General features: G+C 42.7%; 1 protein-coding gene across 1 annotated transcript in view; it reads right to left on the bottom strand.

The window, feature by feature from the left end:
* The window catches only part of LOC119166124 (acid-sensing ion channel 4-B-like), a 32,259-nt gene extending 18,619 nt beyond the window's left edge, over positions 1-13,640 (bottom strand). The window contains exons 1-10 of the mRNA XM_075868333.1: positions 13,362-13,640; positions 11,488-11,584; positions 11,016-11,114; positions 8,698-8,852; positions 7,772-7,878; positions 6,746-6,903; positions 5,666-5,770; positions 3,935-4,055; positions 3,482-3,554; positions 921-972 (exon numbers count right to left, since the gene is read on the bottom strand). Coding sequence (XP_075724448.1) covers positions 921-972; positions 3,482-3,554; positions 3,935-4,055; positions 5,666-5,770; positions 6,746-6,903; positions 7,772-7,878; positions 8,698-8,852; positions 11,016-11,114; positions 11,488-11,584; positions 13,362-13,627 — 1,233 coding nt within the window. The 5' untranslated portion in view covers positions 13,628-13,640. The remainder of the gene's footprint in view (positions 1-920; positions 973-3,481; positions 3,555-3,934; positions 4,056-5,665; positions 5,771-6,745; positions 6,904-7,771; positions 7,879-8,697; positions 8,853-11,015; positions 11,115-11,487; positions 11,585-13,361) is intronic.
* Between the last annotated feature and the right edge of the window lie 1,550 nt (positions 13,641-15,190).

Genomic DNA, 15,190 nt, shown 5'->3' with positions numbered 1-15,190 from the left:
ATTGTTACCTACTTTATACAGAGTACCTCCTTTTTTAACATCCGACCGTTCCTGCACCACGTAGGTGCATTACATAATTTGCAGACACGGTGCCTTCCACTTGCTGTGTGTGCCGCTCTTATTTGTTTGTATTGCAAACACATTATGACGAAGCCTGGTGAGAAGTCGAACAAAGCACTATTCAAGGATTGTGACACGAAGCCGAAAAAATAGCTTGCGTGTGTAACGTAGTGCAAATCGCATATTGCTATAAGGCATTACTTATCCATAATTTGCCGACCAACATGCTAACAAACTCGAACGTGTGCACGCGCGCGATAAAGAGAGCGAGATTGAGCACTATGTTTTCAGTTTTTTTTATGCGTCTGGCCTCTAGTTCCTGCGTTTTGTGCATTCCGAAAAAAATAATTTCACCCTTTTGGAGATTTCTGGCTAGCCAGGCATGACTCCATTTAAAGAAACACGTGAACACTCTTTGAAGATTGTTATACCCTTTTACAAGAGTCATCTGACCCGGAAGAGAGTTAACTTGTATGTTTAAAGAGAGTCGTATAAGTGGCAAGTAAGGGCTTGCCGAGAGGAGTCGCACATACTCTTTTTTTTCCTCGCAGCGTGGAATGGCAGCATTATCTCACGAAGACGTTACAGTATGTGTAATCGCGAGTACCGTGAAATGGAACACTGAATTCGTGTTTAATCCACGATTACTATGTACTGACATGAATGTGACCTATCGAATTCTGAGAGATATGCTTCCGCTTGAGCATCTAATGTTTTGAAAATTTCTCAGCTTACCAAATTTGTTTAGCCAGTATACGACCTTTAGTATGCAATTGCGCTCTTCTATTTCAGTTGATGACAACTGCACATGGATACAGGTTCCAGGAAAGACTTAAAAAAAAAAGAATCACGTGTCTCACAATGTGTTTCGTCCACTTCAGGGAAGATGCTTGCCACGAGTACTCTATCACTCTGCGTCAAAGAATACAGAGAAACACGTATATAGACGACAATTCCAGCCAAGGCCGCAACAACAATAGGAGCTCACATAAAATGGTACAGTTAGAAGCACTTGACAGAAAAAAATCTGGAGGCGACCCTATGGTAATTATACTTGCCCGTTGACGCTCGTATGCCGTCGTGTATTCCTTGAAGAAGGCGTTTTATTGGGTTCGCATTGTGCTTCGCGTGCTGCCAATCTGAGAAGTCACGTGGAAAGGAGGGCAATCAGCTCCGCCAGGTGGGGCAAATATCCCAGCAAATCGCTATCTTTCAACGAACTTAATGAGTTTATTTTCATTAATTATTAAGAGAGGCTGTCCTTATCTTAACTTCATAAGTGAAGTTATGCTCCGGTATATCATATGCCGTAAGTATCAGGTGCGTGAGCCCAACACCGAACACACAGTGAGAGAAACTATGGTGATTATGGTGATTCGTACGCACCAGGTGAGAATGATCAACTGCACAGACCGCGCTCACATGTGCATTCAATACAACTTTTAATCCGGATGCATCGATTTGTATTTTTAAAAAGACTGCCGAAATATTCGGGAAACCGGAAGGAAGCGCCTGACCACAAATCCTTGGCAGAGGAGAAAAAGTAGCACTCAGTGTTTGTTCCCCTAATACAACACACATAAACCCCACTTTTATCTCAAATTAATTTACCTTCAGCTAAAAGTAACAGCTGCAAAGCTCTTCAGCTGTCTTCCTCAACGTGCGAACTTAATGGAGAGGAACTGGTGTTCGGTAATCGGGAAAAAAAAAAAACATGTCTATGATCACCATTCTTAAAGACAATTTTGCACGTGTATGACGCAAGTAGAATGAAGATAGTGTTGAAAATCAGAAAACTGAAGGGATTATTTTAGCGCAATCCGCACACCATAAATAGATTGCTCCATCGTTCCTTTCGCTGTAAATCCCTGTCACTATTCGCTATCATTGCTGTTATTCTTTAACTCTCATGCGTATAAACTTTTGGAACAGTATGACTAATTACATATGAAGTCAAATTAACTGTACGACTCATGTTTTCAGATTTGAATATCATAAATGCGACCCTTACATGTTACCCTTAAATAATGCGACGCTAAACAGCCGAAGTTAAACGTGAGTTTATAGGATCGACAAATCCTTTGTGCCCTTTCGAGAAATCGACTAAATGCGCGGTTGCTCCTAGAACAACCCCCCCCCCCCCCCCGCCCCCTGCTGGCTGGTCAGCACAAGGGTGCGTACTGTGTAGTCGATTTCTTTCTTCCTTTTTTCTTTTTCGGACAGATTACTTCCTGTCTGCGGGCCACCACTTTCGCGTCTGTGCTGGAAGAAGGCATGCACACCATGGTCAGAAAGTGCATGCGAGGATCGTTTGACACCGTGGCGCCTGGACACGGCTCCGCGGCCAATCGAAGGAACCGGAATTTTTGCCTTCGTGAAGGCAACGACGGCGCACGGAAAGCAGCTCTTAAAAAAAGATAAAAAAACGATGACAAAAAAGTTAGAAGCCACTGATCGATGAGGAACGCATGGCACGGTTGGATTCAGTCTTCACGAGTGAAGCAAGAGCGATTGCCTTGATGCTATATGGTATATAATAACGTCAAAAGTACTGACTGTACTGACGTACAGAGGAAAAGGGTTATAGAAGGGATTTTATTAGTCTACGATAAAGCTAGTGAAGAAAAAAAATGAAGCTGTTATGCACTTGTACGTCAACTACTGTCACCACTAATTTTTGAAGTGATTAGCATTTTATGCGGCTACCGAAAATTTATGTAGGCGCAAATTATAGCAATTCTATTCTAATTGTCTGCATAAATAGCACATCAATAAGGTAGTGCGATCAGCTTAAACCTAGACAGGCCTAGAAATGTACCAGTCAGAGGCACAAATACCTAAAGGAAAACCTCCAAAGCATAAACTGATCACATACTGTCTGACACACTAGTGGCCACCACCGCAGGAACAGGTACACAGCGTAAAACGAATGTGAATGTAAACACTTTTGCCAGATACTGTTCGTCAGGAGTCTATATCACACATTGCCATGTTTGCGACAAGCTCTTGAGTAACACAATAAGCATCAATTAAACCAGTGAGTACGGGGTTAGGGTAGGGGAAAAAGTCGTTACCACTCATTATTCCCCGCACTTGGAGTCACTGGTGCACTGTTATGTCTTCAATGAAGCCATGTAGGAGCAACTTGTCACAGTATCGAAATTCTCGGTGATGAGTAAAAGTATATAGCGACGCCTATTGTGCTATATTTAGCTGTCTCCCATAAGTTGTAGCTGTGAAACTACTGCTATATATATGCCAACATACATAAACGAAGTTCTCAGTCCATGCAGTAGAATGTTGCTTCTCATGCTCTAGCGTTAATGTGCAATGTCACTTTTTATCTTCATTTATTACAATGAATAAGTACCGAAATCGTTGTCAAAGTGTTGCCCATTTACAGACCCAAGAGCGAACTTACGTGCAGCTTTCCAAGCACGGGCATTCGACTTTCCCTCCATCGATCCTCTCGGACGCTTCTGCGATGCATTTGTCTGAAATGTAATGCGCAAAAGCGGTAATGAAGAATGTGCCCACGTCTACCCTATTTTCTCTCCCTGTGTTAGTATACAGTGATTGGCATTTTCATTAAAGAGATCTATATAGGTGCGTGCCGATTGCTTCGTTTCGTGTGTGTGCGTGTGTTCGCGCGCGTGACTGTGTTTGTGCGTGGACGTGTGTGGTCGCCTAAGGTTTTCATTTCTATACTCGTCATGATTCTTTACCACTGTTTCTTTGAATTCATTGCCGATTAATATTTCCTCTTGGAGTACATTTTTGTTCATGTTCCTTATTCTTGAATTATGAAATTTCATTTGGAACACTGCCAGTGCTGTCGATAGCTAAACCTGTGCGCTTGCTTTGCTTCGCTCACTGAGTTCCTCGTCGTCTTCATTGCATATGTCGGACAGCGACCTGTCGACCGTGTCGTAGTCGTGCGACTGGCATCCACAGGCAGCGATCACGTGCAGCTGGGCGCAAATCTGCCTGCAAGCCTGATGAGAAGACAGAGTGAGTCGTTACAACCTTCATCTACAACAGCTACGTGTTACTTGGATACGCTTTTCCGTGTCATGACAGCCCTTTGTAGATCTCGGCACGATGTCGAGTGCATCTGTATACTGTCTGCTTATACATCACGCGAATGTAGGCTATCTAAGCCAAGCTGTGGGTTGCTCTATACGCCGGTGTGCGAAGCTTCTGAGTATAAAGGTTTCACAACAGTTCAAATATAAAGAAAGTGCTATCAGCCCTTGTATATATTTTTCACATTAACTAATCGTTCCCAAATGTTCGTAGTATAATGTTCAAGTTATCACAACAATGAATCATTCTTCTTGCTGGGCAATAGAATACTACAAGCTTGATTGATATGTGGGGTGTAACGTCAAAAAACCACCATATGGTTATGAGAGGCGCCGTAGTGGAGGGCTCCGGAAATTTCGACCACCTGGGGTTCTTTAACGTGCACCCAAATCTGAGCACACGGCCTACAACATTTCCGCCTCCATAGGAAATGCAGCCGCCGCAGCCGGAATTCGAACCCGCGACCTGCGGGTCAGCAGCCGAGTACCTTAGCCACTAGACAATCGCGGCGGGGCGAATAATACAAGCTTGCCGGCAGAATAAATTAAATTTGCAGGAGTAGGTATGCATGAACCTCGTAAGTATTTGTACGTTCGATTCTTTATATGCTTCTTCTACAAAGTGTAAATACTATACGCGCAATCCGAAAGACATACGCCTCCACACAAATACTAAATAATCGCGGCTGTCCCCGTTTCATTCGCTCAGTACAGTAGATTAGCGTCGGTGCTACGAATGTCAAGTAAACGCATGCTTTCAGAGATAAGCAGAAAATGAGAAGAATCATGTCAAACTTCTTTTCCAAAAATTTGGAACTGTTCACAATGGACACTTGCACGCTGTATTCGTTTCTGATTTATGCTCTTCCATCGTTGGTTCGTTTATACCCATGTGAACATAAAAAAATTACGATTGAGAGATAGAATACCGTTAAATCCAGTCAGTGCACAATGCATACAATGCTGTCCGAGGGAAATGTTTTTTTTTTACATAATATGTGATGCATAGGGGTTAGCACGTCTTGTATATAATTTTATTTCAATCAATGAATTAATAAATAAATCAATCAACCATTTAGTCAAAAATCAACCATTTCTCTTTAATGACACTTATTTTGTCATTGTTTGTACGAAGCATACATGCAAAGAACACATAAATAAGGTGAGAGTCGGGTTCTAAAACTGCCAACATTAAACAATATAATTCAAAGTAAATGTTATATATCATCATGAATCACTTTCATCTGTGCTTTATTTAATGATAAACCCAGTTGTAATGTTTATTAAGTAAAATAAACTGCAGTTACTGAACTGATACTACAGATGCGGATACTAGAGATACAGCACCGAAGTGCTCAGACTGATAAAATAGTTTTTGAGAAGAGAAACGCCAACTCTTGTTTGACTTCGTTTTACACGGGGCAGCTTTAATGCGTCGCATATATCGAAGGCACAACCAGATAATGTATCATGCTTCAAGTAATAAAAATGCCGCTGCTATTCGGCTGGGCGCAGCTCACCTTTCTCGTGTACACTCTGTCCGGGGGAATATATTCGCGGTATTTTTCGGGGAAACCTCGCTGACATGGGTTCCGGTATGGAGGCTCCAGCCGAAAGTAAATAGACTGCGAAAACAGTTCAAAAGTGGGAAAACGTAAAATGGCGTTATTATTCAACTCAGTGACCGGAGGGCGTCTTGCGACACTTTTACGACTGTCCATTCATGCTTACTAGGGGACTTCTTTAATGTTTGACTTTCAAGACAAACTTCATTGATGGGACAATCCTGCGCTATGGCAAAACTCGTTGTATTGACAATAATGATAAATAATGGCCATTTATTACAGGGAGAAAACTGGCTTACTAACGATGTGCGATTGCGGATGTAGGAAGCATAACGAGTAGACCTTGAAGCCTCATGTGCAAAAAGCGTTGTTTCGAAACAAGTCTTACGTTAGAGTTCAAGGCTTGTATTCACAAACTATTCTTACTCTAAGAGACTGATTTTATAACATGCGTCATCAGTTCGCGATATGAATATTGCTAGCGAAGAAGGCTTCTTACGCGCTTCTTACAAGCGTTTCTTACGGTAAACAACAACAACTTCAACAACAACTATAGCACAGTATGCATGCCCATACATACTGTACTCATTCATGCATTATAAGCCCTATAGTGTATAGTAAGTACATAGGGCCTCTGATTCATTTTTCCTTCTTTTATCCTTAATTTTCCTTGTTGGTGTGTTTATCTTGTACACAACTGTCACGATGTTGGGATCGCCGGTTCTAACATAACCTATCCCTTCTCATATTTTGCCAAATATAAATAAAAAACAACAGAAACAATGATCGTCGTCCTCCTCCTCCTCCTCCTCCTCCTCCTCCTCCTACTACTACTACTACTACTACTAATAATAATAATAATAATGAAAAAAACGAAGAAAAAATCAAAGTAATTCGGAACATCACGCGCGGAACATCTCTTCTAATTTAGAGCTTGGGAACTGTGTTTAACAGCTGTAATAATACACGTTAGCACATCATCAGTTACTACACATCAGACCGGTAGTTTATGTTCCAACCAATGGAATGTCAAACCTGCGTAACGCTGATCATTGTTGTGTGGCAAGGCAGCAAGAAAATGCTGTCGCGGAAGTCGACCTGCACTCCCGGCTGATGGACGCTGACGACGAAGCCAGCTTCGGTTGTGTGAGGAAGGTACTCGTTCAACTCCAGGTTCAGTAGCAGGCGGACACCTTCAACGCATTACGAGGGCAAAACAGAAGAGCAGGAAAGCGTCCTCAAGCACATGGACGGATTATAAGGAAATGTATATGGTAGTCCAGCTTTAGTCTTTGGCTGGGGAAATGGCATGATGGGCAACATGATATTCATCCTCGTAAGGCCACAGAAGTATGAAAAAATGGCATCAATGAAGACGCACATGGTTGCTAAAAAGCAAAAAGAGGTAAGAAAGAAAAAAATGGCACGCAGAGAATCGCGAAATACAGCTGACTTAAATATATTGTGCGTGGGACGAAGGGTGAACACAGTGGGTCGTTTGAATATTACTGTGAAGCCTGTGAAAAAGAAAAAGAAGCCCTTCGGCGAGTGTCAGAAAAAGAAGCACTTCGGCCGAAAGATGAACAAAAACGTGCTATGATGAATAATAACTTGACTGCCAATATACATTAGGCTTATAAATATAACAGTAAAAGAAGGAAAAAAAAGAACACGAACCACTATAAGGTGATTCAAAAGTAAAAAGAAGTGGCTCAAGGATTTTAAAGAGTTGTGTCGTAATCCATTTAGCTAAGGAAATTCCTCTCTTGAGGCACAAGAATTCACCTGAAGCGTTTTCAGTGCCGTGTGCGTAGAGCAGCAGAGAGTCTGATTAGCCAAACAATTTTACCACGGTTTCAATTAAGAAAGGCCACTCTTTTAAGCTCTTTACGTTGCATTCAGTCACGTATTCTTATCACACACACTTCCAAAATGAACTCGGCCTTCAGTTATAAATGCTTTACGCGGTGAGATTGTGGGGATGTTGTTTCTTGCTGATAGTTTGCCTGGCGCCTTCACTTGCTTTTAGTGTGATCTTGTTGTGCATGCAGGTAACGGTACCTTGATCGGGACTGTAGGCCGTCTGTATCTTCTCTCTTTCTGCACTGAGGTTGCAGCCCAGACAGAAACAGTTGCCGTAAGGGCCGTAAACTTTCACTTGAAGATGCCTTAAAAAAAAAAAACGAGAGATTAAATGTATAACAACATCGACATCCATGCATAATTGAAGATAACGCGAAGGTGGCTCAAAGAAGTAGGAAAAAGAAACTACTTTTCTCTCCACAGCTCTATGTAGTTGGTCAGCGCAGCTGTATAGTTGTACAAGGTAATGAACAACTGCCAACGCTTTATTTCTTTTAACACATAGGAACAAACTTGAGTACGTGACACACATACTTAATTGTATGTCTCATGCGTATCGTATGTATCGTACTTTTATTTACATCTCCTGCTTTAGGCCTGCACTGTGCGCCTCCACGCACAACGATAGTGGATATACCCTAAAGTCATTGACGAAGATTTTACTGCAGTAAACAAATGGCTACGTATGCGGTGTCGCAATGACTAAAGAAAAAGTGAGCTTCGGTGCTTTGTAGACTGTTGTATATATAGATGTAATAAAACTGCTATAGTATAGTATAATATAGTAAGTATATACTATAATATAGTACAGTATATAACATCTGGAGGTAAAATTATTGGTGCGGTATAGCTTTTGCACAAGCATCCGAGCCTGCTTTGTGTATCCTCGCTTCAGTTTGGTGTATTCTGATCTGAAGGGTGAAGGGGCTGTAACAACCAGAACGGTTAATTAACTGGACAGGTTGGTGTGCTTTGATCTTCGAATGATTAAACATCGAGACAGAAAACGAGGACGAAAAAAGGAACGCTGCTGTCCATCGTTCCTATTCTCGTCCTCTGCTGCGCTGTTTCAGTAATTTAGGAAGGTGCTGTGACAAAACGAAAAAGTGGCAGCGTTATTTTACTCGGGAGTGTTGCAGTCTTTCCCACCGACCAGGCAGCTGACAACCATGTTCTCCCTCTGATGACCCAGCAACTTGGCCGTCGTCTCGTTCCGCCGCTGCAGTTCGGCGATCCACTTGTGGAACTCCTCGCGCTGCGTAGCGTTGTCCTCGCGTAACTGCGCAACCACGTCGTGTGACATCACGGAAGCGAAGACGCGTATGATGGCGACAACGTGAGCCTTTACGCTAGTAATGGTCTCTGTATTAGTGTTTAAATACAATATATCTTTCATTAAAACATTTCCTAACCTACAATGTGCCGATACATCAATCTTCGCTTGCACATCAATCTTCGCTTGAGTGGTGCCGCCCTCGCCTGAAGTATGTCAGACGCTCACGAACGGCAGCACGTGTCCTCCGTAATCAGCTCCAGCAAAGCGCTCTTCCGGATTCTATTGCTGAAGCCACGTGCAGCGTGAAGTTTACTTTAAGCTGGCTGAGGGACCAGCCACGCATGACGACAAGTTGTATAAGAACTACCACGAGCGCCTGGCCCACAGCGAATTGAATAGCTTTCAAGTCACAATGAACATTCGCAAAACTTATTCTACCCGCTTCGTAATTATTATGTTATTATTGTGCTATTATATTATATTATTTTTATATTTAGATCATTTAAAATAAAGAACGGTCGAAAATGGCAGAATGAAGGTGGTTAGCTACAACTGCACTCCCTCTTGTGAAAGTAGGACGTTGAGAGAACGGCTTGTGAGAAGAGCTGTCGTAATTGTCATCAATTCTCAGCGCTGCTGGAGGAGACGCTCGTCCTTGTTTACTAGCTTCTAAAATCGAAACTTTTTTTGAAATATCCACACGCTTTCAGAATCAGCCACTGCTGGTTTATACATTACTGAGAGAGAGCGTTTCATTGTGCGTAAAAAAAACTGGGTAGAAAAAAAAAATCTGCTGTCAGTGCCGTTCAGAAAAACATAGAACCGTAAAATAAAAAAACCGTATATAGAACAGAAAATGAATAACCACAAAACAAATCAGATAGCCAAAAGAAAAGAACAGAATAGAGCAGATAACACAATCGCAAGATGAACACATAGAAAACACGAGCCAATAAATTCCCCTCAGTTCTTACAGATTTCACCTAAACATGACTTAGACTTTCTTTATTTGACTACGTCACATGCTTCTATCGCTTTCCGGTTGAAATGCATGAAGTTTACGCCTGAATGATACATCAACTCTCGAGAATAGCGGAGGGCGAGCATGTGACCGGCAATGGACGTAATGATTATGGGTGGCCCCATCGCTCGTTTTTTATTTGTCTGTTTTCCTGTCAGTGAGGCGCTGCGCCGTGCTCCCTATCAGGCTGCAGAAATTATGTCCCTTCTTCTTCTAACCACTGCCATCAGTAGTACTCAGCATGCTGAGTCAGTTCGAGACGAAAAGAGCATTTAAACTATGGTGAATTATCACTAACCTGATAAGGTAACGAAGCTGAGTTATACACTATCTTCCTACGACATGTACGAAATCTTGTAGAATGGAGCTCAAAATGCTTAGAATCTGTAGTTGTAATAGAAAAATAAATTTAAGGTACTATTAAAGGTTTCAACACAGAATCATCAAAGCATCCATAAAAGCGTGCTTAAAGCTTCGTTACGTGCTTGTAAGTCTTCCAGCTGCGTTTACACAGCCATGAACGTTTACGCATATTGAGGTTACTATGATTACGCATGCAAAAACAAACAGACGAGAAATTAACGCGAACAGTTACAAGCCTGCATGCCACAGGGGTATTGAACTACCTGGTGTACGGCGCACGCGGGAATATCTTTTTCTTTCGCGTACATAGCCTCAGAAATCGCAGCCATGGTGCCGGTGCGCGCCAAATTTCGGAATTATGCTCTCGTTTCTCAATTGCCTAAATGATGCCTAAATTATTAGTGTTGAACAGATGCACGATCGGGCTCGGGAGCCTATTGGTTCAATACCGACGAGCCCCAAAATTTTTCAAGTCTCTTTTATTTTTTTGTTGTTGGTGGAAAGGCCGCAGTCAGAGCCTATAGATACACGGTATACAGGACGCAGTGTAGGACAATTACGATAGCAATGAAGAGAAAAGATGGAATGGTATAGGAAGAGAGATGGGGATGTTAACCAGTCCAGTATATAACTGGTTTGCTACCCTACACGTGGGAACGGGATGAGGGAGATTGAAAGTGGAAAAAAGAGAGGAAAGAGAAAGAAAGATAGGGCATCACACATCACACACACACAAGCACACAAATCCCAGTATTATAAATAAGCACGCAGTGTGAGCCCACCCAGATGGGCAGTGATGACTTTGTGCAGATTTTTTCTTGCCATTCGGAAGCTGTGCTTCGGTTGAGCTCTATATCTCCGCAGAAGACGCTCCACCGTACCTGCGGAGAATGCAACAGAAACGCAAACAAACTTGGAAACTGAGGAAGCAAATATGAGGCCATGCTTTGCCTCTGTGTTCCTGGGTTATGCGTATACACCTGAATGTTGCGAGAAGCATCTGCTCGCGTTATCACTCTTCCACCTAAGCCCTACATTGAGCCCATTGGACGCACCTGTTAAAGATGTATGTTTGTTTTCAACAAGCAATATACGATTCCCGTTCTGTAGTAGGCCACGGTTTTTTTTAATGGCATGCTAAAATTTGTACATTGACTCAACAAACCGGACAACACATTTATTTCGCATTATTAGGTTAAGTTACGTCACGCAACTTGACCTTACATCTCTACCATCAATTTAGTTTACACATACCTGATTCACATTGCAAACCGTAACAGCAGGCAGCGCCATTCCTTCGGGTGATCTGGCCCACATGACGTCGACTGTGTCGGCGTACTCGAAGTACTCTCTGTCAGACAAGTAAGTGTAAGACATGTGTTAATATAGTGACACAGTAAAGTTCGTGAATTCCCAGTGATATTTTACATTGGCTGTATCATGTGTGGAAAAGGTTAGCGTCGCTTAACTCTTTGGGACACTCATTACGATCAAATAACCATAAATGCGCGATATTCGCGCCATTTGATACCAAGCTTCTGAGGATCAAATTCAAGAAAAGTGGAAGTGTTCGGATAAGTTATAGTGTGTTGTACAGGAGTCAACTTTAGTTACAACGTATGTTATCGTTGTACAGGCAGTCATGTTATGCTTTTTTTTATAAACTAAAGTGAACTACCCACTAAAATTAGAGGTGATAGTGATCAGCTTGTAGCAAGCATTTTTTCAAATGGTAGAAAAGTGGGTATACTATATAGTTCCGGCGAAATCGCCCGACGTGCAACGTCTCGATAAACTTGGTACTGCCTTCGTAAAATCAGTTGTGGGTAGAAAAATATTATAACCAAGAGAGATATAAAGGAACTTTAGGCAATAAGAAAGCTGAAATATTCATCTGCTCACTTCTTGTTGTCTCTTCCTTGTCGATATTGCACAGAACTGGGAAAATTAAGGCGTGTGCCTAAATGAGAACGCAGTGTGGTAAATGGTCAAAAGGCTTTTGGTTTCGAGGCCGTGTGCTGCGAACTGAACCTACGTTTTCGGCCTATACAATATAGGTAGGTTATGAAAGTAGAATGCCCCAAACAACACGACGTGTAAACTGCACATGATGAAACAAGCGCTGAAAATACACACACTCAGAGAGGACACAGACAAGCGCTTACTAGCAACTGCAAATTTTTATTTCGAAGCGAACACTAATAAATACATCCCACGCATGTAAGTCTTTCCCAATTTCCCCTGTCACCATTAACGACATGATATAACAAAATATGCAGTACCATAATCGATTGCACACATCTGGAGACAAACATGTGTGAAGAACTAAGAAAAGAAAACGTACAAATAAAAAATAAAAAAAACAGAAAAAACTTAAAAAAAAAACAGAAAAAAATGCGCTGAGTTATGTGACGTCCAAAAAAGCAAATTCCACATCTGTTAGTAGAACTGACGCTTGACTGACGCAACTGTCACCTCCTTTCTTTATTCTATAGGCTTCCATTAATTCCTTCGTCGTCCGCTTTTTGTGCCTGTTCATTACTCGTGTGTGAAAAGTTCGGTTTGCAGGTGCACTCCTTGCAGTGCATCGCTAAATGTGAGTAAGGGGCCTCCTTTAGTGAACTCTCATGTTCACGAAGACGCACATTTAGGTACCGAACTGTCTGACCAAAATACTCTTTTCCACATGTGAAAGGAGTTCCGTACACAACATCTTTTTTGCACTCAACGTACCTCCTGCCATGTTTTATGCCACATCTGTCTGATTCTCCACTTCCTTTCTTGTAGACTTGCCTTTCTACTGCTGGGCAAATCTTTGATTATCTGTTTTCAGCTTGAAAGACAACCCGCACCCAATCCGTAATGCAACTTTTTTCAACCGATGTGAAATATTGTGCAGAGACGGGATGACCACTTTCCGCTCTTTTTCAACCTCAACTTGTCTCCCCTCTTCGCGTGTGCCGAACATTGTAATTTTTTTTTTACTTCCGGACGATTCGTGTATTTTACTTCCCGACGTGTGTGTATTGTCAGCGCTTGTTTCATCATGAACCTTTACCAACGCGCCCAACTAGCCATTCTAAATGCATACTGTATGTTAAAGGTGCCTCTGATAGAAAAAGAGTTACCTGAACACAACGTAGAGGTCGTTGAGGCCTACGTACACAAGCGCTGCCAAGGCAGCCGTCCAGGCGAGCCGTCGCACCGGGTGAGACAGGCCGAGGATGACGCGAAGGCCGGGAATGGCCGACTCGGCGAACATAATCCGCAGCCGCAGTAGCAACTGCATGCCTGCGCTCGAGTTCTTCACGCCGCTACCACCGCGTGCTCGGGTGCCTGAACTCTCGAGGGCCTCGGCCAGTAGAGCGTCGACTCGCCGTGGCCGAGTGGTCATTTTGCTGACTTAGCGCGAACTGGAAGCGCATGAAACGCGATTTGGACAGTGAGAAAGGAAGAAGCTGGCTCACGTGGTCATGACCACAACGTGAGCACCCTAAGCGACCACGCGAATAACAGCAGTCATACTAACAAAGTGTGAACAGCAGGGCTGTCATCAGCTTGTAAGACATCATGAGTAGCCCCTTCAGCAAAACGAGTACGTACTTTGTTCAGCAATCATACGTTCAAGAGGAGAGCACCATCAGTACTTTCTTAGCACGTCCCACATTGAAAAGCAACCGATTTTCAGAATACGTTCAGCCGTCTGGCTTATCAGCTTTAATACGACATGCTTTCCCCCAATGCCTTCAAGAACTGGTGCACTACTTGACGAACGGCTGGCCCCGCGGCGCCCATGTCGATGTGTTCGCTTATGCCTTCCCGGACCACGCATGTTTTCTATACGGGATTTTCAGTGCTACGCCACGATCGCACACGTCAAGCTCAGCAAATCACATGCGCATATGTGCTTCATTGACAAACTGTAGTGTCAATATACCCTGCGTCTTCCATTCTTTTTCCCTCCCATTTTCCAGCATTTTCGGCTCTGCCGAAATTGTGGTCGCCATGGATGGCCGGGACTTCATATTTTTCGATTAAGGCCGAATACTACGGGCCCATGTATACCTATATTGAGATGCACTCCAAAAAAGCCAAGGTGGTCCAAATTCCCGAAATCATCCACCATGCTGTCCCTCATAATCAAATCGGGGTTTTGGGACATCAAACAGCGACAATTATTAAAAGAAACTCAAAGCACTTATGACGAATCTGCACAAGGTGAGAGGGCAAGAATAGAAGCCATGAAGTCAAAATTATAAATATTGAGTACGTGAAGACCTTATAAATAATATAAATAATTGCATACTCCCGCGCGCAATTAGTTGTCAAACCTTATATAAAGAATATATGCCATATATGTACTTACCCTGACCGTCAGAGGAAACGAACAAAGAGGCTCCCTTAATGCGACTAAATGGGAGTTCTGACAAAGTTCAGAATGGGTGAAACCCGCCTGCTATCGTGTCCAATCGTTGCTAATCGATCGACACTCACGCAGGAGCAAGTGGAGGCGTGTTTTTCACCTTCTCTGGTTATTTCGCATAAAGCCATTATCAGTACAATAGGCCGCATTTTACTTATCTATTGGCGGAAAAGTATGGTTTCGCGTGCGTTTAGCAAGGCTGATGGGGAAGTAAGGTATAGAATTTATGTAGACGTTTTTATGAGCACGCACGGCCCGGTAGATTAAAGCACGCAGTTGCTATAATGCTCGTCTGAAAGCTGTATTGTGGTAAACGGAAACTCCTGCTTTTTTGTTGTTGTTTATTGCGGAACCGCCATTTTCCGGTCACCGAGAAAAATTGATGGCCGTGTGAGTTGCCGTGAGATCAATACACATGGCTTTGAAAACTGGCCTTATAAGGATGCGCATACTACAACCCGGCGAAAAGTTCAGTTTCCTCAAGTTGAAGTAAGTATTTGAGGCACACCTTTTGTCTTTATCATAGTAGTCCTC

Source organism: Rhipicephalus microplus, chromosome 1 (genome assembly GCF_043290135.1).
Source record: "Rhipicephalus microplus isolate Deutch F79 chromosome 1, USDA_Rmic, whole genome shotgun sequence".
NCBI lineage: Eukaryota > Metazoa > Arthropoda > Arachnida > Ixodida > Ixodidae > Rhipicephalus > Rhipicephalus microplus.
Note: the sequence above shows the minus strand (reverse complement) of the source record. Positions and strands in the feature narration are given on the sequence as shown.